Raw genomic sequence first — 23407 nt, forward strand, 5'->3', positions numbered from 1 at the left:
TCCCGCCGTGTGACTGGGGCAGCGTCCCAGCGCCAGCTCACTTTTTCCACTCGCCCGATTAAAACTATACGGTCTTACTTTCCCTTGGAAGCCTGCGGAGGAAACGCGGGATGCTGGCTTGGATACCCCTGTGCTCTTCCCTGTTCTCCACCCACCCCTGTGTCCCAGGACTCCTCAGTCGCTGCACGGACTGCAGGCAGGGAATCTTTCCGTATTTCAGCTCCCAGCTTACCTGGAGCAGGGCCAACGCTTCTTAACATAGACTGAGGCACTGTCATCTGGTAGAAATCCTCTGCCTATGCAGATCTGTTTCCAGTTTTCTTTTCCAAACCGAAGGATGTACTGTGCAGCAGCAAGCTTTCTAACTGACCAATCAGCTTCAGGGATGGGTTTTTAAAATTTTAGCACATACAGAAAATAGGCTGAAGCTTTTACTGTAAAACTGTGTCATGTAATAAAATTTTCTCAAATCTCATCTCCATTTATAATCACTTATGAATAAAAATTGCAGTCAGCAGCCACAGATAAAATCATATGCCCAAGCAATGCTGGTGCACTATGCAGAAACAGAGCTGGCCTGGGCATATGCTGAATGCGTGGACACAAAGTCAGTTCAAAGGACAGAACGTGCAAAAAATGGCAGAACACATACAAGTGAACACAAATGGAGGCTTAAGCTGAAATTATTTTTAATGCCATTAACCTTTAAAAAAAAAAAAGTATGCCCATACACTTTCTAGGAAAATTACATCAAATATGCATACCTGAGTTCTTTTGCCCTGACACTATTAACTGAAAATACGCAATTTGTTTTAAGATGTGAATCACAAAACCATAAATATGATACCTAAAGAAGTGTAAAAATAAATACAGGGTACAGCTAAGTGTATTGGCTCCTAATACAAGTTTCACAACATTCTGGGCCTTCCTGAAAACCAAGGTAGGTTACATTCTAAAAATACCTCAAACACAGATTTTTCCACCAATACACCATAGCAGTCTGATGACTTTCTGAAAAGAATATGGAGTCACACCGTTTCAAAGGAAAACCACATCATTTTGTCTTGGGAGGAAGGAAACTCACCTCCACTCAGCCTTGTTATGCAGGAATGAGTTACACTGGTCTGGAAGGTTGCTGTCATTTGACATAGATTCCAGGATTGAAATGATCTGCTTGAAAGATGGCCTTTTCTGAAAACAAAATGAACACCACAAGAAAACACACCATTTTTATATATATACAGCTACTATGGTGTAAAATTATTTTGAAGATTTTTCAATTGATGAACTGCAAAGCAACAGAAATTGGGAAGCTGCTTTCTGAACACAGCCTTCTACAAGAAGTCAGTAAATTTAAAATGTTTTGGTTTTGGTTTGGTTTTTTGTTCTTCCCATTGAAGAAAAGGTCAGTTTGGGAAGAATCACATAAGCTAGTATGACTCAGTCCTTACTTTAGCCTTCCATATCTACCAGTAAAACTTTCTGATACTCATTAAGAGCATTACACAAGATTAACAGCATCAATAACCATCAATATTCTTCATTCTAAAGTCTTCCTCAACCTAAGAAGGAAAATACTGCTAAAAAGAGAAGGCTGGACCCATTAGCAACTGGTAATGACACGGCCTTTTACAGGTAGTAACCCAAACTCTTTAATGTGTGAACAAACTAGTTAGCTGCCCAGCAAAAATGGGCCTCTGGCTGCAGTTCCCCTCTTGCAGAGTAGAACAGACTTTACAGAAAAAAACCTCTTGCTTAACTACCCCTAGAGCAGTCGGGGAAGAAGAAACTGATGCTAGACAAGGATGTCTTGCCTACCAGCTGAGCTCATGTCAGCGGTGTCTGTGCTCTACTGTCCCAGGCTCATCTACAGAACTTCTGTTCCAGGGCTCTCCATCCAGCACCCACTGTGCTCACTAGTCACAGTTAAAACTTCTCTGTATTTTCTACTTTCCCCTCAGTCCCAAATGGAAGCTATGCAGTAGCATAATAACTGAAAAAGCCACAGTTAAATGTGTTTCTTGAAAGAGCGCTGACTCTGTTAGTCTGTTTGACAGACCCCAGACAAGGTTGAGACAAAAAGCTGAAACAAAATGTAGATACATAATAATGGCATGATGCACATTCTCCCTCTATTGCGCCTGTAATTATACCATTTCTGCTAAAATTACAGATGCCGCAATTAAAACGTGCATTTTAATTTGGGAGCACAAAAACAATTAGGAACAATGCTGAGGTGTCTCTCCCAGGAAGATCCAAGTGATTTCCACATTATAAAAGAAAGACAATTTCTTTATTTTAAATGTCAAACAGCATGAAAAAGTGTCAAATGAGTAACAAAAAAAGAGACAAGTTCTCTTATACTGTAATGCTGCACTATTTGGCTGTAACTGGAGGTTTTGTCTGTCATTTTTTGGTCCATTTACACGATTCCAGGCAACAGGCAGTTGGATGAGCTATGCAGATTTTCTTTGCAACAGACAGCACTTGCCCCAGCCACCACATGTTCACACAACTTGGCCCTCAGCCCAGCATCCCTGGAGCAGCAACCTGGGCATGCTGAGCAGCACGGCCGCAGGAGCTGATTCAGCAGCACACTGCTTGCACTTGTTGATCTAGTACCAGTGTGGAAACCCAGCAGGGTCCCCCTGCATTTACAAGCAGGACAAGTCAGCAGTCCTCCCCCTATGAGCATGATGCTTCTAGACCTGGCACGGCTGAGCAGAACCTCTGAACACATCCTGAAGGAGCACAAACCTCTGCAGTCAGGGTGTATGCTGTGCCAGGGGTACAGAGCACAAAGTTCATCCCTGGCACCAACGAGGTTGGACAACTCTGGTGCAGTTTTGGGGCAGGAGAGGCTTCCAACAGCCCTCACACCTCTCTTGTGGCTACAGCTGCATCTCTTGTAACCATCCCCATGACTGTGAGCTATTAAGGCAATTCAAGAGCCTCACAAATGGTAAGCAAGCTGCCAGACAGGAGCAGCTCCCCACCAATACAACCAGGGTTACTTCTGCTGCTACGTACTGTCCAACAGACTGACAGATGTATAATGTGCCTCTAATAAACTGTTTTCAGGAAGAGATGAAACATCTCCATGCTGCATTAATTACAATATTTTATGGCTTATTTAGGATTATTCTACAAAACACTTTCATGCGTTTTTCTTGCTCCTTCTTTCTCAGGAGTATATTAAGAAAGTATAGGGTAGGGCTGAGATAAAGTGAGCACAGTCAGCATTACCACCAGGCCTGCCTGGAGTAACTGGAGTGGAGATAATGAGAGATTAAAGGGCTTCTAAAAAGGGTACCTGAAAGCACCGACCGACTGACTTGGGTAGAGCTGCAACACAAACACTTTGGGCCCTATGCTACAGGCACAGCAGCTGCTGAGTTGTGCAACTGGAGCTGGAAGAGCTGCATGGTCAGACATTACTGACAAAACTTGTCCATCTCTGGCTGTGCAATTTCTGTGAACAGCCAACAGCAACTAAGCTGCCAGCTTTACAGGTACCAGCTTTTCCTGGAGGCAAAGCTGTCTCCTGTGACAGGAGACACAAGCCTACAGTGTAATGTGAGTTTTGGTGATTTCTTCCCCATAGGCAAGGATGATTTCAGATTTAATAACTGCACTCTAAGTACAGATTTTTATACCTTGTTTAAAAATTGGCAAGAAGTGATTCTTGAAATTGGGAGCCCAGGTTGAGAAGCATTTTTTTTTTAAATTACTTTCAGTGGATGACTGCTTGGCACTTTCTAGACAGTCAGGCATCTCAAGTCATTTTGTATAAGAGATTCTTAAAATATCAACACATGAGTTGTCTTTGACAATTGTTTTCCTTTGTATCTATGATGTCTCATACAAAAATCTTTAAATTATATACACCTCTAGAAACAGTTGCTAACAATTTCACTATTTCCTTCCACTCGATATTTCTTACTAAACAGGTCGGCATAAAATGAGGGTATTTAATCCATGCGGCTTTACTTTCTTGCTGCTTCTCTGTTCCTAGCTTTCTAATTTCCATTAAAATATTCAGTAATTTATAAATATTTTTGATGTTAAAGTGGGGATAAACTGAAGGAACAGATGAAATTAAAAAGAACCACTCATCTGTGTTTCAAAAGCAAGTATCCCCAGTAAATAAAGGCATCAGTGATGAGCAACCCTCTTTGTACAATTATCTAATATCCAAGCCAAAGCACCTTACCTGGAAGTAGTTATTTAAGACACTTAAGTTACCACAGAGATTGTTAGTTAATAATTACCAACTTAAAATAATTAGCAATTAACATTTTAGTAAAATGCTTTGAAGTCACTAGGGACTGTCTGTTTCGGCTAGCAGAGTTCAAACTGTATAAAGACTATCATTACAAATATCATGTGGAGCAACACGCTGTGGACATTTTTCTCCATGTATGAAGAAATTCTTATGAATTCAAAGCAAAGTTAATAACTCTGTCCATCCCTATGAGGAAGTTGTGCTGTGAGCAGTATCTGACACTCCAGCTGCTCTGCACCTCTATTCCTCAGCCCCACAGTAAATGCACATCCCTCTTTATCTCACAGATAAAGATACCTTGTGATTTCTGCATGCTAAAAGTATCCACGTTAGCAATTGTTTTTAAGCAGATGACATCCTCAAGCTCATCCCAGCTGACCTTCAGTAACTTGTTCATGCATTGACCACCTTATTTTCTAAAGCTAATCCTGGTGAAAAGGGAACATTACACAGAGCAGTATTTTAGAGGAGTGTGCTCCATCTTTTGGCTCACGCAGGCCACACAGCCTTTTATCAGTGTATTTTGAGAGCTGTAAGTAGCAATCCTTTCCCAACACATGACTGAATAAATCAGTCACACGCCCAAACCGTGACCAGAGATCACTCCATTTCAGTCATGTGAACAAAGCATTTATAATGGCTTAAGAGAAGAGAAGCTGCATGAAAAAAGGTAGCAAAGGGCAAACTAAAACCCATCTAATATGAGATTCATTCTTTGCAAACATCAGAGATGCCTTTAGGAACCATGCTCCCACAAACCAGCCCACACCTGAAGGTTCACCAAGGTGAGTTACTCAGGCAGATGGAATTCAACCTGATGGTTGGGCATCCTTGTTTTATAACATGCAGATCCCTTCCTCTCCTTGAAAAACAGCAACAGCCTTCTGGACACTTAAGTGTCTAAACTGAGCCAGAGAACACGCTGATCTAGCATGTCCTGCAATTACAGAAAAGAAGTTCCAGTAATTCTTAATCTTTAGTCTTTGGTAGTAGTGCTGCTGCTTGAGAGTAGTTATTAAATAGATTTAGTTACCACTGGAAGGTCTCTTCAGTAATTGCTGACCTATGATTTAAATAGTCTACTATGGGCAGGGCTACCTCCCACTAGACCAGGTTACTCAAAGCCCCATCCAACCTGGTCTTGAACGCACCCAGGGAAGCTGTGGATACTCCATGACTGGATGTGCTCAAGACAAGCTTGGATGGGGCTTTAAGCAACCTGGTCTAGTTCAAGGTGTCTCTGCCCACGGCAGGGGGGTTGGAACTAGATGGTCATTAAGGTCCCTTCCAACCCGAACCATTCTATGATTTCATACTTGTACGTTCAAGGTCTAAAAGCATTTTTGTCCCTTCCCTTCTGTGGAAAGGATAAAGAGAAAGGTATTAGGGAAAAGGCATTTAAGTGAGTGGTCATGTAGAATACACACACTGATGATGAATCTCGGGCCTCCAGATCCATTCTGTGGGAAAGCAAATCCTTGCTTAAAAAAAAAGAAATAAAGAAAGGAAATCTCCTTTCTCGTGTTGCTCTTCTATGGTTACTCTCTGGAGATAACAAGTTCTAGCTTTAGAGCACCAAAGTGTTGTCATTTGCCTTCACAGGCAAAGGAAATGGATTCCAATACTTGATAATAAAGCTAGTATGCCCACAGACTCTTTCCAGCCAGATTTATGTACAACAGGATGGTAAACAGAGTCAATTTAATGAAGGTAACTCCCATAATCTACTAAAGCTTCTACTGAGCAGACAGTCTTTAATTTCTCTTTCAGTTTATTCTCATAGGGGCAGGTTAATAGCAACAATCATTTGGCTCTTTAACTTGTATATGACAGTACTTCTATTATTACTGCAGTACAATCATTATCCATTATTTGAATAATGGATTCAAAGTTGTAAGGGAAAAAGATTAGGAAAGGTTTAATGTTAGTTTAGAATGTGTTACTGCTCATCCTACCCACGTTTTATGGATTAATTTATTCTTCACATATTTTCAACACAAGGAAGGCATCAAAGGTGGAACTTTAGAAATAGACATTTCATACGTGATGCTCACATACAAAAAAGATTAATTATTAACTACTTAAGGAAAATAGAAAAGAACAATCTTTCACTTGCTCCATAATGGCTACATTCTTGCCATCTCACCCTATTTAAAGGCATTGTCTCGATTAGTCAAGCAAGTTAATAGCATATTTTGACTAAAAGGGAGAGAGAGAAATTTAGGAATAAATATGTAAGCCCATTTAAAAAAAGAAAGCCTCAGCTCTCTTTGTGAAGAAATGTGTCTGCCAGCATGCAGCAATGGTGTTAGCTGGGACTTGTTGCTCAGAGAAACAGTAACATACTTCACAAAACAAGGTGGGGTGGTGTCAGTCTAGAAATCAAACACAGTTTAAATTACCTTTGAATCAGCATCCCAACACTGATGCATTAGTTCTGCAAAACTTCTGGGACAACTGCTTGGAATGGTCAATCTCTAAAGGAGACAGAATGTACTAGTCATTGGAAAAGTCTCCCATTTAAGCGGCTAATAACAGATTTCCTATAAAAGCAATGCAATTAAAAGAACTAAAACACACTCTTCTTTCTTTTAAAAGCAATACAAAAACTGAGGATTGACATATTAAGAAATAATCAACATTACCAACATTAGTGAGATGTACAAATTAATTAATAGATCTATAAAGAAGGAATGGAACAAATGCACAAATGAAGTTGCTCAAGAAAGTTCAGATACAAGGAAGAGAAAACAAGGCAAACAACTTTTAATACTGAAACGTAATAGTTTGTGGAGGCTACTCCATGGTATTCCAAGATGCTTATCAAGATAGATGTGACATACAGTCTGCCTTCATTCCTCTCTCCCACACAGATGATCCAGCTGTACAATACTATAATCACTTTTAATGTAACAAACAGCTGAAATATAGATTACATTAAGCGAGTTAAAAAGACTTAAGTGAAGCTCTGCATGACACAAGAGACATTTCAGGAGTCTGTGGTCAGGATTAATGAGGGCATGCAGATCTCAGAGAGCACTCAGAGCACAGTGAACTCACGTAAATATTTCCTGAAAACAAGGAGTTGCTGGTTATAGCCACTGACTGCAGAGAATTAGTTTGAAGGCTATTTGGTTTTCTTTGCTGAGAGTTTTAAACCATTAAAAGATGCCCTCAGTCAGTCTTAAAGGACTTAGAGTTTAAAGACTCTGGCTCCATGCTGGAAAGCCTCAAACCAAACTCATTCTCATATACACACACCTAGATAGCAAAGCCTCTCCAGCTGAAACTGAATGTGCATCCCAAAATTGCACATACAAGGACACTCCTCTGCTCTTGCTAAGGCAATTAATGGACTTCAGGTGTTTCATACTAAGTTTAAAAAAATATGTAGATAAACCCCCCAATTCCTCAGTGAAAATGGGTCCAAATATAAGAGGGTTCAAGCTGAAAAAAGGGTTCCCTGTCCTGCACCATGTGAGAACGAGGTATTACAGTCCTGTTCAGACCATCCTGCCAGGAAGACCCTTTGATCTGTCCTACTTTTGGCATTTCAGAAGCAAAGCAGAGCAAGTTGTGTCAGATTGTGCCATTATATTACTGCAATGGGACCTCCAAAGCCTTAGAATCTACAGCAGCCAAAGTAAAGTAAGAATTAAATTCTGTTGCACAAGCATTTGAACACTACGAAAACTGGCAACACGAGATACAGAGACAGGCCACTGCAGGAGTGTGATTATTAAAATAATGTAATATCCTAAGGTGCACAGCTTTCAGTGCAAGAAATACACAGAAATTTGTACAATGCATAAACAAATTGTACTGGTGCTTGATCTCTGCTTGAGTCATTAGCCTAAAAATACACTGGCTACTCTTGCTCCAGTTTGTCTGTAACCCTCACTGCTCCAGGAGGTGCAAAATCAGTTGCAATCACCACTTATATGTTTCACTTGTGCAGAAATGTTATCTGTTGTGTATTATAGAGGTAGCAGGTTCCAAAAGTGTCATATTATAATAAAGATGTCATTTCTCAGTGGTAATTCATTATGCGATCACGACTAGCATGATCTGAACTCTCATGTTTTCCTTTTCTGGATTAAAAAAAAAAAATAAGTATATAGAAACTCTATCAGAATAAAAATAACACTGTGAAATTATGCAAAGTAAAAAATAACGCTACAAAGGCCTTAAAATCCAGTTCATTTGTTGGGCTTAAGCTTTGCAAAGGGGGATTTTTCACCTTATGCAACTATGCTTTGGCCTCAGTCCCACACTGATTTTAGCAAGGGACTTGCAGTGCAAGAAGTGAAGGACTGGCTCAACAGTGATTCGATTCTGTTGTGAACCGGAACCACGCAACCCCACTGATGTCAACAGACTGAACCGAGAGCAGAACCTGACCCTCACACTTGCTTTCAGACACAGAAACTATGAAGAAAGGTAGCACAAGCCAACTTTTACCAGGCTTATGCTGGGCATGTTCCCTAAGTCATGGATAGAAAAACAAAAATTAAGTAAGCAAATGTTAATGCCCTCTAAGGTCCCTGGCACCCTTCCAAAGAAGATGGTAGCTACATGCTAGTGGCCTGGCAGACAAACAGCTGGCTCAGAAAATGTCACCCTTTAGGTTTCCTCAGCTATGAATAAAACAGTTGCCATGTCCCCATTTTGTTAATACTATATTTTGCACCATTCTTTGCTCTGGAAAACTGTAGAGAAGTGTGCGTTGTGCCCTCTGCCATCTTTCTGCATATGACTACATCTCCTTACAACACTCCCAATGCCATTCTGGACCCTTTACATAAAATTGCATATGGTAGGCATAGGAAAGAAATACTGTTGATGGAAGTCTTTATAATTCCTCCTTCAAACTGGAGGATGAAGCTTTTCCTGAACTAGGAGAAAGAGTCTCATTGTGCCTTCTGCTCCAATAAATGCTGTAGAAGACTACAGTTTTAATCTTCACACTTAGTGAAGCATTTCCAGCTAACTGGTACATCACGATGTCACTCGCTGGAATTAATCCAGTCCTCAAACAGAAGAAAAAAAAAGAGGAAAAAAAACCACCAACAAAAAATTTTAAACCAAGAGGAGGAAACCTAACTCCCCTGTTTAACTCTGAAGCATTTAGAGTAACAGTTTATGTAGAATAATAGGAATCTGTACTGTACAGCCACTGCCTCACCATTGTAACGTTTCTCAAGCTTCCACTGTGTCTAGATAGAGGAGGTTTCATCTTTGTGGAGGATTTCCATGCTTGTCTGTGTGTGGTACAGTCACAACTTTAAATGTTTTTTAAATGTAGTTACTGTCTTTGATATCAAGGGACTATGTGCTCAGATATATGCTCACATGTCCAACTAACTGAAAGCCTCAATTTGTGAGAAGAAGAAAAGCGAGGCTGGGGACACTGTACAAACGGTGTTTACACCACTGAAGTGCTTTTGAAATGGAAAGACTCTGCATGAGGAGGCTTGCAGCTATGCCACAGCCTTGCCGATACCAGTGAGGAGCTCATCTTCAATGTAGTGTTGAACGTAGGTGGCAAAACTGTAATTTCTCTTTTTTTAAAACTATTTTTTCTTCTTTTATTTTTGAAATTTTCATCTAAGCGGCAGTTTCTTGTACTATAGTGACTCCTGCTGGGAGAGTTAAGTTGAAGTAGCTGAAGGTCTCTCACAGATATATCAACTCCCGGCCAGTAAAAAGATGTCCTAAACGCAGGAGATGGAGTTAAACTGTTCCCCTACCTTGGACGCAATGGCTTCTTTCATCACTAAGAACAAACCCCTAGGTTTTACAATTGAGACTGAGAAACTAGTACAGTACTTGTACAATTTTTGATCTACAGCATCACGACGTGAAGCTGCAACAATTAGATGTAAAGGGTCCATTCATGAGGAATAACATCACTTTGACCCTTTGTGTTAGCTCCTACTGCTAATCTTTCCATACGCGTGAACTTACTTTCAATTTGAAGAAGATGAAAAAGTCTTTTGCAAAACCCCAATACTGTTTTCTGATCTATGTACCTGAATGTAGAAACGTAGTCTTACCTCGTTTTTTTCCACTACAAGCCAAGCTACTTGTAATCCTTCCAAGCCTTTAAAGGGGACCTCCCTTGTTAGCATCTCCCAGAGAACCTGGAACAGAAAAAAAGAAAAGAATTTTTATTTCTGTACTTTGTATTTTAAATACATTATTAAACCTTGATACAGCACTATTCTGTATCCAATTATCAGGCAACCAGTTTCCATTTTTATGAACTTGGACCAGCGTTCGTGTGCAAGATCCTCTCACTAAATAAATTTGAATGTTTCTGCTTTTTCCTCTACAGAAAAGCGCAGATGAAAAACTGGGTTGTGTGGTGTCTAATGCCTGAAATTTTATGAGAGCCATAGAAAATGCTTTTTATTTTCTTTGTACATTTTAGAGTTCACATTTGGCAGTTAAGGCTTGAGAAGACAGCGAACTCCTCCGCTCTTTCCCAGCCCCAACTGGACACATCTTTGCTTTGTAGTCATTTTGCTTTTAAAAACGAGCTGTCTTGCTCCTTAGAATATGATCCAAAAGTTATTTTGCTCCTATGCCTATATAAATATTAAATATAATTTTACAAGCAAAACTACAATTGTTTATCTCCAAGTATGTGATTATGTGACACGGATCTATATACAGCATACAGAAAACTACTCTGTTCTTCTCAGTATCTTATATATGCACTGCCCTTGCATACAGGTAGATCTCAAAATTTTGCAGGCTTTTGGCATTTTAGTAGCATAGTATCTGAGATTCTAAGATACTCTGAAGAAAAGAGTTTGGCATCATCAAAAAGCCTGCAAGCCAATGACTCCAACTTGCCTTCCTACCATTGGGACTACATACCAGCATTCAATCAAATTAACCAGCACTCTGTACTTTCAACTGGTGTATGTCTGTTTTGCCTTTTTTCTTTTTTTTTTTTTTTAAATCAGAACCTTCATATACATAACTTGTTACAAAAATCTATATATATACTTTTTCTTCTGCTCACATACCAAGCATATAAACAAAAATGTCATCATTTACATAAGATCTGACCAAGCACATCAAGATCCCTATGCATGTCTCTATATCCTCACTGTTTGGGTTTGTAGCCAGCCTTATCCCAGCTAACAATTTTGAATGGATACTGGCCAGCTACGAAAGTAATTAGAAAGAAAATGCGAGAACGTTGGCAGATGCTGCCCAAACAGAAAAAATGCACTAAAGTGGAGTTGGGCCTCTAATCAAGTAAGCAGAGTACTCCAGCAGTAGATCTATTTGAATAATACTGATTGAGTCAGAAGACTGATTAGTAAAGGTATGGGTAACTTGGAAAAATAAGTAAAAGGACAGTTTTCCTGAGAAGAAGAAATATATTGAGAAAGCTATCACAGAGGTATTCAACTCTCCTGTTTGCCTCAATTAATTCATTTTAGAAGGAAAAAAAAAAAAAAAAAAAAAAAGACACCTCAATTTGTAATTCAAATTATCACCTCTCTACTGGTAGAAAAGGAAATTTAACCGTGAGGGAAAGAAATAATTTAGCAGTACCATGTACTTGAGTCAAAAAAAAAAAAAAAGCAGCGTACAAACCAGACGATTTAAACCAAAAGCTCCTGGGTTAAATCAAACATGCAGTTGAGCAGCCTTGCAGAACCACCTCATGCATGGTACCTGGTACCACAGATGAGGTGTTTCTGCAAACCACCTCGTACCTGGAAACCACAGAGCAGAAACTCAAGTTTGCACATCAGATAGAGCAATATCTAAATTAATCTTCCAAGTAAAGCACATAACAAAATACATGTTAAATGTCTCCAAGAGCCTTGAGCAAGAAAACTACTGCTCTTCTACCTTTCTTTCAGAAGACTGTAAATTGTAAGGCTTGGCTCATTTCACATAAGTCTGTGCAGAACATTTTGCACTGGATTCCTTTATTATGACACCTTTAGTGTTTATTTCCACTGCCTATATGGATCACTGCCCTCCTAAAGCAACGCTATCTTAAAACACTTCAAGACCACACATAGTTCAACAGAAAAACAGCAATCTGACACAACGTGAGGTATTTTCCTTAATATCTTATTTTTTCACTAATATGGAAGGAAGTGAAAGATGCAAAAGTGCGATCTTATCTATTTATACAAGTTTAGAAAATGTTTGAACAACGATGTCAATTTCCTGTTCAGGCCACTGGTGTAGATAAAGCCTTTCCTTCTAATGGTGGCATGTCTTCAGTTTTATAGGAGCTTCAACCCCATCTCATGAATTAGCTACCCTGAATCATTAGCTACAGTTGAATTACTGCATTATAAGTATTTTTAAAAGCAGCAGATGGGTATCTTCTGCATTACCATTTATTTCTTCCTGTCCCCAGGGTCACCCAGCATCAGAAAAAGCACCTCAACCTGATCTACCCCACCCCAGCCTCTTTAATACAATATACAGTGTTCATTTTCAGAACTGGCTCCCCAGCACTCATATGGAAATCAACCTATTGCCCATTTCTGGTGTAATTTAATTGAGACTGACATGTTTCACTTCCTCTCCCATCTCTGATGGTGAGGATTGCCCCCTTTCCTGACCACATCACATCTCTGTGATGACGGACAGCAGGTGCTCACAGAGAAACAGCCAAGCTATGTACACTGACAGAAAACAAAGCAAGACTGTTTAATGTAGTGCTGTGGAAGCCTGGCCTCTGAAGATGTTCAGCTCTTCTTTGCATAGAAAGAAACAGAAAAGAAAGAAAAATATACAAATGTTCATCCTATACATGAAGGTGAGAATAAGAATTATATGGTCTTCAGAAAAAGCTTGCACATTTCTGTCACCTCAGCTGTTTCAATTCTTACCCTCTCAACTATGTGACAACAAACAAAAGGAAAAACAAAAGGGAAAAAAACTAAACAAACCCCCTGCATCCCCACCCCACCACAAAGCCAACAAAGATTCCAAGTGCCATATAGGATAGGGAACATCTAAATGAGTCATTTGAGAAAAATCACACTCTGAACTGAAAAAAATAAATGTTTTCTCTTGATAGAAGAGTGTTCACAGATGAGGGTTAACAGCCACAAGTAGCAGTACAACATAAGCAGAAAGCATTGCCCTCTTAAAGGTACTGCCCTTAGGTCAGTCTTCTCTGCATTGATGCAAGTGGAAGTTAAAAATCTCATAATTCTTTCAAAAAAAGTAAGGGATAGCCTCTGGAACTGGCCAAACATTCCCTCTATAAATATGATATGTTCTCATGGCTAAAGCAATGTAATGAACTATTACTAGGACTCTAACAGCTGCTACATTTAACGGCAGTCTCTATGTTACCAATAGCCAATTAATGCTTTTACTTCTTGTTCCTAAGTGTTAAAATAATTCAGCTACATCACATGCACTTCTATGATTAAATACATTTATACTGATACACACTGCGGTGCACTAGAATAAATTTTTGCCACAATAATGTATTCTTCATGATGTTAAAACAGCTTTTAGAGTGAACATTGTCATTCCACATACACTTTCATATCTGGAAGAGAAGCAAGTAATTGTTTTTGTGCAACACAGAATGACATGAAAGTCAATTTCTGGGTTGATCACTTTCAACACAGTATCTGTTGGTTAGAGTGTAGATCTGGAAATGGATTAGAAAAGACAATCACAGCAAGGCTGAAGGACAGTGCAAGATCTGCCTTTGTGTTGTAATACATCTCTTGGAAATGTTTAGCTTTAGCATTTCATGGCAGTATTATAAATTATTTACTATATATCTCAAAGAGAATATATGGACATGTTTAACCATCCATGAAAAGCAGGACAAACTAACCTGAACATTAGCTATAAACATCCATGCAACTGTTCACAACTAGGAAAATTCATTTCAGCTGAGGAGCAACTCAGACCTATAAGGCTGCAGAAACACTTTGACACTTGAGGGAAAAAAAGCTCTCACATAACTTAAACAGAACACTTAAGCACAATACTTAAAATCACAGATTCGTTTGTAGAAAGAAAAACAAAATGTAGAAAAGGAACTAAAGAAAACCATAGGGAAGGTGACAAATATTGCAAACAGAAAATCTATTCCTAGCATCTTACTGGTTTACATTTGAAAGGATTCTGTTCTTTGTTAACAGGACTTTAACTGAAGAAAAGCAGATTTGCCTCTCTAACAATAGCTACTGGCAAGCATTACACTTTGAGCAGGCATTCTTTAAATTTTATCGTAATAGATGATAATAACTTGAAGAGACAAAAATACTCTAAGATTTTTTTGTTTTGTTTTCTGTTTCCTAGCTAATTCTGATAGTCTTAACACTTATTACTAGGAGATTCCAACTTTTCAATGTTATATTTAGTTTCTTGCTGTTATAACTCCATTATGTCAGTAATTTCACCAACAGAGAACGTGGGCCACTGCCATTCCTCATCTACTCCTCTATCTCCTCTGAAAATGATGGTGTTTCCATGACTGGAGTTATAAAAGATGAATTAATTCCTAAGTGCTTATGAATTCATAAGCTTCTATCCACAGTAGAAGACGTTAGCTCAAAAGCAACATATTAAAAAATGTGGGTTTAATATTATTAGGCATACTAAAGTAGCACTATACACCCATAACCACATTAATATTCTAGTAACATTGAACTGTTTTCACACAGACAGCAGCTGAGTTTCACCTCCAAGCACAAAAGCGTCAAAGAAGCTTTATTTTTTGGACAAGGAACTATGTGTGACTTACTGTTCCCAAGGCTCTGGTAATACTTGACATTATAAGATATTAAACAATTTCGTAGCTTCTCCTGCTTCTAAAACGTTACTTAAAAGTCAATTCACACCAAGATAACCATGTGAGCAGTTTAGCTATAAGACCATGTTTGGAATTTTTCCTGTGACATTTTTTTCTTTGTTTTGAAAGTGGAATGTTTCCCTTCAGTGGATAATACCTGATTGCTTCCAGTAACAGTTTACATTAACATTTACATTTGTTAGCTTACGTTCTCTTAATGTCTGTAACCTAGTTCACTTAAGCAAGCGAGGATTTCGAATCTGCCAATATAGGCTTCTTCTCCCTCCCTGCAAACCTTCAAGCTTTCATTTGTAAGCGACACCATATCATTTATATTTTTTTTTTCCACTATAAACAACTGTTTGGCAAAAAGTTTAAGTCACCTTCCATTAGTGCATCAGCTTAGCTATTTATAGCCATAGATGCTAGCTTAAAACCATAGTGTCTCCCTCACATCCATCCCTCTTGTTCCTCAAAGAGAAAGAGGCAATACTTGACAGGTACTGAAAGAATTCATCATTCTGCGAACCACCATTGAATCCCATACCAAAAAAAGGTTACTACACAGATATGCAATGAAACCACAACCTCACTTCCTTTCCTTTTTCCTCCCAAAGTATTCATTTCCAGGCATACAACTGGTCTGGCCAGCAGGGCTATTTCTAGTCTATTCTGTACTGCAGAGGAAAACCCAATTAGAGTTTGACTGTGGACAGACTGAACTAATTCACACTTGCAAACCTCTCAGTCTGACGAACTAAACAAAACTGTACCCTCTTCAGACAAATGGCAAAGTCATGCTGGCCTTTTCTATATATTCAGATGGAGTCTCTACGTCCACCAGAGGTACAGTCTCTATTCTCACAGCTGATGAGAGCAGGGTCTTCTAAAGAATTAAGCATGGAGGAGCAGCTTACTTTTTAATATCAAATCAGTAACACTGCATTTTATGGAAAGTGGAATCGGTTCATCCCGTTACAGTCTACATTTATTGCAACACCACCTTTTTTTTCTCTTCTGTTCTACTGAAGAACACAAGCAGAGGTTCATGACGCAAATCGTTCAGTGGCTCCTGCAAGCCTTTGGACATATGCTGAATACTTGCATAAAGCATGTGCTTCCCACACTGGCATGCTGCTAATCTAATCAGATAAGGATCTTCATGAACATGCAAGACACTGTTCTTCCTACCATTTCCAAGCATACAATTATAAATTACAAGTCAGTCTTAAAAGCATGATATTTTTTGTTGTCCTTATTTAGAATTGTTCTTGTGTCACACTAATTCTCCCACAGTAGAGATTTGTATCTGCTACTACACACAGGGAAGTGAGAGGCACTCACCACGCCATATGAGTATGTGTCACAAGTTTCAGACACTGGGAGACTCTGGATAACTTCTGGGGCCATCCATGGAAAAGTACCAACTAATGACATGTGTGTTGTATGGGAGTGGAACCTTGAGGCACCAAAATCACAGATCTGGCAAAAAGAAATTAAAAATGAACAAGATATTAGAGTATCAACCTCATTCATTAGGCATCAAAACATCAAGTCAAGCGGCAGCATCCCTCCTCCAATAATTAAAGTGTTCATACCTTTAACACACCATCAGCAGCTATAACAACTGAAAATGAAAAAACAATAGGTTACAAAAATGCTATTTAAAAAAAAAACACAATACATTTTCACAGCAAAAGACTTTGCATTTTATCAAGAAAAATGACCCTAGGGGAGCCAGCACCTGAATGTGCACATGTGCACGACTGTCCTGGTTTCTTTCAGAAGATTTAGAGAACATCTGCTGAATATCTGCAAGCCTCTGAAGAAATGCAAAACCTTTCAGGCCTTACTGAGTTCATGGGCAACAACACAACTATAGCTAAAATAAGACAAACTCCATTTTCCCCCAATGCAGTTATCCTTAAAAAAAAGTTCTCCGAACAATTAATAAAAGGAGAAAACCTACAACCGAGGTGAGATCTAGACTTTTCTTGAATATTATCTCCCCTTCTGTATTATTAAAATGTGCTCCTCCTATCCCACTACTAGTAGTGAAAGTTTCAGTTAAAAGACCATGTTCAACGAATTTCATAAATGGTCATTAACTGCCAAGTACTAATCAGTGCAGCTCCACATTGAGAGCATATTACTCTGTCAAACCTCAGAACAGACCACAGTAAAGGTAAGATCTTTCACATAACATGTAATAGGTCTTATCCAGTCTACTGTGTCTGGTGTCTGCCAGCCTTTCCTGGTACTCAACCTGTCCAAATTAAAAAAAGGAAGAGGGAAGTGGCTGGGCAATTTCTGACAGCTGATGAGTACAATCACGGTCAGCAAGACACAACATGAAAGAGCCCTCCACAGTGTTCTAAATGATGCCAGGGACTGTAGCAAAGCTCAGACAGGCTCAGGACTGGGAGGAGGGAGCAGGCTCTTCTGTGCCTCAAGAAGTGCAGCTTGATGACAGCCAAGATGTTCTGCCTGTTTGCAAAGCTCAGGTACAAATTTAAATGCTACATTAATAGGTAACAGTAAATACAGAGCATTTCAGTGTTTTCTACTTTACCATTCCTGGACTTCAGATCCCTGTGGATTACTTTGACTGGAGCTTCCATGTGTAAATAGTGCATTCCTACACAAAACAAGGGAACAATCTAGTTAGGCAGGCTGAATGTGGCTCTTCTGGTTCTCATTAACTGCCCTCATTATGAGATGGCATACACATAGGCTATATTGCTAAGTTGCAGGAGAGGCAAAGCTTCCCATAATCTACTTAGAGTAAAAAAAAAAAACAACTAAGCAAAGCTCACATATCTCTCAGAGCATCTGTAACGGTATGTTAATGCTTTTTAACATCATATTTAGTTATCTTCTCTAAGGTGGTGTCTATACAGGGAAGCCAAGATCTGAATTTACTGCTCATTCATTATTTAACACTAATTCTTGCATGGTCACAGAGAACAAGAAGGATGGAACAGCTTGTTCTGCATTATTATATGAAGAATTTCAGTATGTTTGCTGAGAATAAGCCCTTAAATGTCACAATCCAAAACCAATGTAATGATAATTGTGCACTTTACCTCATAATTACCCTACATCAACAAAATTATCCTCCTGGAATTTAGGGGCAAACCAGAAGTAAAACTGGCTCACAGAAACATTTTTCACTCCAGAAATTATTTTGAATTCATAATAACCAAGGAACATATTAAAAGGCAAAGTGACTGGTGTTTACTTTGTTTATCTTGGTGGTTTGTTTTGGGTTTGTTTTTGTTGGTGTGGGGTTTTTTGTGTGTGGTGTTTTAGTTTTTTTTTTTTACAATTTGAATAAGGAAGCATAGGAAGGCTTTCCTGGCTTCCTAGAGAAAGCATGTCCAGCTGTACACTTTGCTGGCTGTGTAGGACAGGAACGCACCACTTGTCTTGCTTACCTTTAGCTATGTCAGTTGCCCATGTCATGATATGATCCATATCCATCTCCTCACTTTTGTTACTATTAATGTAATCAAACAGTGAGCCAGCGGAAGCATACTCTGTTAAAAAAACAACAACAAACAAACTCACATGACATTTTAAAATACTGCACCTAAACTGAAAGATCATGGACACTCTGCCAGTTCCAGAAAGCAGTCAACCTGTGGCTTCACTACAAAGAATTTGGGTTCAGCAGCTAATATTATTAATAGTGTAGTAGGAGAGCGGCAGTTTGTTTTGATTATTCCAATGCAGACATAATCTACTGCTAAGGGGTAAAAAAAAAAAAAATAGATATAGATATAGATAACAACAGGTATTAAAATGAAGGGGCTCTAGAAAGGTCTAGTGTCAATAAAGCTCAGGCAAAGCCATTCAAATTCCAGAGTAAAAGATTCTGGCTGCTCCTTGCTCAGGATCAACAGATATTTTTTTACCTTCTCTCAACTACACCCACAGAAACCCACAGAAGGATTATGTGGGTACAAACAAGGGCTTTTTTGGCCTGTTGTTTCTGCAAGCGTGGCAGATGGAATCCAGTCCAACTGTCACATGACTGAGAGCTGGAATAACAAGTTAGTTATTCCTACACACATTCAGATGTGAAATTGGAAACAACTGAAACCTCCATTTTTATATCACCTGAAATTCTTACAGATTTGAACTGTGAATTTGCTGCTCCTGATCAGAAAAGCAGTTAATGGATAAGTTTAGTGGTATCAAATCTTTCTTATTGTTTCCAAAGGGAGAGGATAGTCCCCACTGGTGAGTGTTACTGTGTGTGATACCCCACAATAAATAAATTTTTTTTTTTTTTTAAAGCAATCCCTGATGTTAAATACAGTGTTCTGTTAGAAGAAAGGGTTTGCAAGTAAAAAGGGAAGTTTCAGTTTTGTTTTCCTATTTCTTTATCGAGGAACAGTGTAGCAGATCAAATCATTTGTTCTTGAAGAAATGGAAGGGTGAATCTAGAGGTCTAACCCTGAGGTAAGCAAGCCAGATTTCCACATGCTGAAAGTCATGTTCAGTAGTCTAAAGGCTGTAGCTCCTCTGCTTAGTATTTATTAAATAAGCTTTATGCTTATTTAGTATTCATTTATATTTCACCAAAAAAAACAAGGTTCATGACTTGAAGCAGTCGACACATTTTCTTCTTTCTGGTTGCCAAGAGAGAGTGAGCACATGCACCCAGTGTAGCCCAGCCAGCACAAAGACCCAGGGAATGCAAGGAGCAACTTCAAGCCTTTTGTCCCTCTCTCCCAAGGCCGTTCAGTGTGCTTATTGAACAGAATTTGAAACCTACTTAAAAGACTCCCAAAATCTTCATACCTGAGGTGGCAAACCAGTCGATGTATAACTGAAATCCTTAACTTCAGCCATTTCAAATGAGCCACAAAATCATTCACTCTAAGACTACATCAAATATATCCTATTTTCTGTTGTTAATACTAATCTATGAATGATACATGATAAGCTAAACGCATTAAAATAAACAAATGAAAAACACATCAAAACAAACAAACAAACCAAAAAACCAACATTGCTCATCAAGGAAATCAAAACCACTAGGAGATTGCTGTGTGGGGAAGGAAACTCTGGGTCAAGACTGAACCTCCAGCCTAGAACGTGGTAGGCCATATAAGGAGAAAATAAGAAGCCCTTAGCACTAACCCAGCGCCAAGTGAAATGAAAGAGGGAGAAGATAAGAAGCCCCTTGAAAGTAAACATTCAAGTGGCAAGGTAGTTTTGCATCATTACTGCAGGACCTCCTGCTGAAAGGAGCCTCTTCAGGTGACAGAAGTGTTGCTTCTGATGTCACCGACAGAGGAGTAAACTGCTGACCTGCACATTTCCTCAATTAAAACATAAGCTTTTTTTACCTATGATGTCATCATCTGTCTTATAAATGGATTCTTCAGGAATAGGTTGGCTGCATGCTTTGCATGCCTTTACAATGCATAATTTGGTCTACCAGGGTGAGGGACAACTCAGCTCCCTGAGCCCTTTGCCACTCTGTGTGAACAGAGGCAAGCAAGCTTCAATAAACAAAGCTTGATCCTTTAGTATTTCCTCTACATATTTACTGTGCTACAGGTTTTTATGATGAGCTTATGGATTTGGAAATCATACTGCAAGGATAATTTTCTGTCAATTATGGGAGAAAGGTATTTTCTTTAGAAAGATAAGCTCTGAATGTCTGGCTGGACCCACCCTGTGAAGGGCTGTGGGATACACCATACGTTTCTGCACAGACATGGGCTGCAAGCTTGGAGAACCCTTTGGGAGGAGGCAGCTATAGTCAAAAATCAGATCTGAAAGCTACTTATCGAGATCACTGTTGACAGAGACAACCCACGGCATCTAGAATTATGTGATCCATGTTAGTGGCTCTCTGGGAAGGATCATCAGTTCTTTCCCTCCCCCAGCAGGGAAACATGTTTTGACTGCAGATATAGCCTTTTTCAGAGGACTCTGACAATCCCACATAAGAGCTTATGTGCAACTAATGCTTGGTATATGACAATGCTTGGCTGAATGTCCTCATCTCCATCACTCTGATGACACATTAGCTTCTCACCATTTCTTCTTTGGGATTTTCCCTCATAAAAAAATTCATCTCTGACTAAACACAGGATTAAGTCTGCAACACTGAAGGCCATACAGAAGGTCATGGTGCAAAAACCCTTCTAAAAGATAATTCAAGCACAATTAACATTCCTTTCCTCAGTAGCCATTCTCTCATTTGAAAATGGTGTGGCAAAATGGAATCTTGTTTCCCTTTCCACCCACAGGACTCCTGTCTCCTTGGAAGTTGCAAGGAGAACCACTGAGGTTTGTTAAAAAAAAGCTTTTTTCTTTAGCCAGAGTGGAATCAAAGCTCCCTGAGTAACAACATGGTTGGACTACGCAGCGTAGTTTCTTTCTCACAGATAAAGAGTTAAAGAGTTCCGATGTTCAGTGACATAACAAACTACATTAGCTACTGTCTGCCCTGTGACTGGCAAGCAGGTCAAATGTCCTCTGAACACCACCTTTTGTGAGATCAAACTAAAGACTTTCTGATACAGACATTGTCCTGAATTGTTGATTTCACATCTCCTTTGTTACTCTGCTTGCTGCTTTACACGTACTACACTTAGGCTACAAATCACAGTGAAATTACATTACTTGATTTATTAGCTTTCTGGTTTTTTTGTTGCTTCAAGATGGTATTCAAGTGTCTGTCTGTATGTTGACACTAGTGCATCCTCTGAGTGGTCTAGACTATGGCCAGTCCCGTGCACCTCTAGAATATTGGTTGCAACACTGTGACCTCCAGTAAGTTGATACTCCTGTAAATAAAGCTTCTCATGCTCTGAACAGTGAAGTATCTCAGATGTGTTCCCACCAGATTACACTGCCATCTACTGTGATGATTGGATGTCTAAGAAACACATAGAAATAACTGAATTTTCATGGGTTCTGTCCATCATCTGAGAATCAATAAAAACCTGAACAGCAGTGTTTCGAACCGGTCTTAGACTGTGCCACATGCAAAGACTACTCTTCACATCACGCTCCTTGAAGTGTTACAGTCATGCCAAAACATGCCTCCTAATCCATGTTTTCATAGTTTTTACCTCTGCAAACATTTGTTTCAGCAGGTAGGAAATTTCTTTGCTTTGGATTTATTTTCTACCACTGCCTTGCCTAGTTTCTACAGGAAAGGTAGAAACTACATTATTAAAATGTAATTTTATATATGGAACAACTCCCAAGATAAGGGAAGGAAGCTTAACATGGTGATAGAAAAAACAAACAAACAAACCAACAAGACCACAAAACCTCCAAGTAACTCTAGGAATGCCAGAACAAATGAAACTTAGTTTCCAGTGTATAAAAGGAGTTGTCTTATGGTTTCTAATAAACCCTTGACTCCATTTCAAGCTCCTCCCATGGCTGGGAAGTTTCCCATGCAGATTCTCCTTTATTTAATACAGGCAGAATTCACAGTGCAGCTTTACTGCAAGCAGACTCAGCCTTCTGTCTTCAAAGAACTTGTCAGAATTTTGCATCATGAAAACCTCTACTTCTGTCACATGCCAGTTAAAATGGAAAAGCAATTCACAGAACAGAGTAAGAGAACACATCAAAAGATTCTATTTAAAGGGGCGCTGAGTTTGTGCATTAAGAACGCCCCAGGCTTCAACTGCCTCTGTGCTGCTCCCAGCCTGGCTTCCACCTCCAGGACTGCCACTTACATTGAGGCAGGTGGTGCCAAGGACTCTTAACATTCAAAGGCAGCCAGAACAATTAGCAAAACATTGAAATTGTGTAAAGCTAATACCTTCTAACACTGGACTGTTACAGAATCAAGGCGAAGGTCAGACAAAAATCCTTACCTGTAACTATGCCATAATTTGGAGGTTCGATGACAGCTCCATAGAACTGAATGATGTTTTTGTGACTGAGCACACTGAGTATTTCTGCCTGTTGAAAACAAACAAACAAGTTAGATAATTAAGAATGGGGCATTTACTATGATGGCTTGTTTTATACCCAAGCAGGTATACACACATATATAATGTATAAAACCACATATAACACATATAACATATAACACCACATGCATCTAGGAAAGACTGCTCAAACAGTTGGCATTTGAAAACATCATGAGAGACTCTGGCAGATTAATACTTCATATGTTTTGGGGGGAAAAAAAAAAAAAAAATACAGACTATTCTTTCACGGCCAAGGCACAGATGTAGAAGCTAAGCCTTTGGAAAAACTGAAGGCCTTGGAAAACTTTGTTCAAAGAAAGATCTGGGATTACTGTCTGAGTTGCAGCA

The 23407-nt window shown here is 39.2% G+C and overlaps 1 protein-coding gene across 1 annotated transcript; it reads right to left on the reverse strand.

Moving 5' to 3' along the window:
- Positions 1–78: 78 nt before the first annotated feature.
- Positions 79–23054, reverse strand: LOC103772804 (mitogen-activated protein kinase kinase kinase MLT-like; the record flags this gene model as incomplete). Its single annotated transcript, XM_008940146.1, has 9 exons — positions 79–140; positions 1085–1191; positions 6688–6762; positions 10342–10428; positions 16443–16580; positions 16697–16725; positions 17671–17736; positions 18536–18637; positions 22961–23054. Coding segments are annotated over 9 exons (760 nt in total), but the record flags the coding sequence as incomplete, so codon positions are not given.
- Between the last annotated feature and the right edge of the window lie 353 nt (positions 23055–23407).

This window comes from Merops nubicus, unplaced genomic scaffold (genome assembly GCF_000691845.1).
Source record: "Merops nubicus isolate BGI_N331 unplaced genomic scaffold, ASM69184v1 scaffold25885, whole genome shotgun sequence".
Taxonomy (NCBI): Eukaryota; Metazoa; Chordata; class Aves; order Coraciiformes; family Meropidae; genus Merops; species Merops nubicus.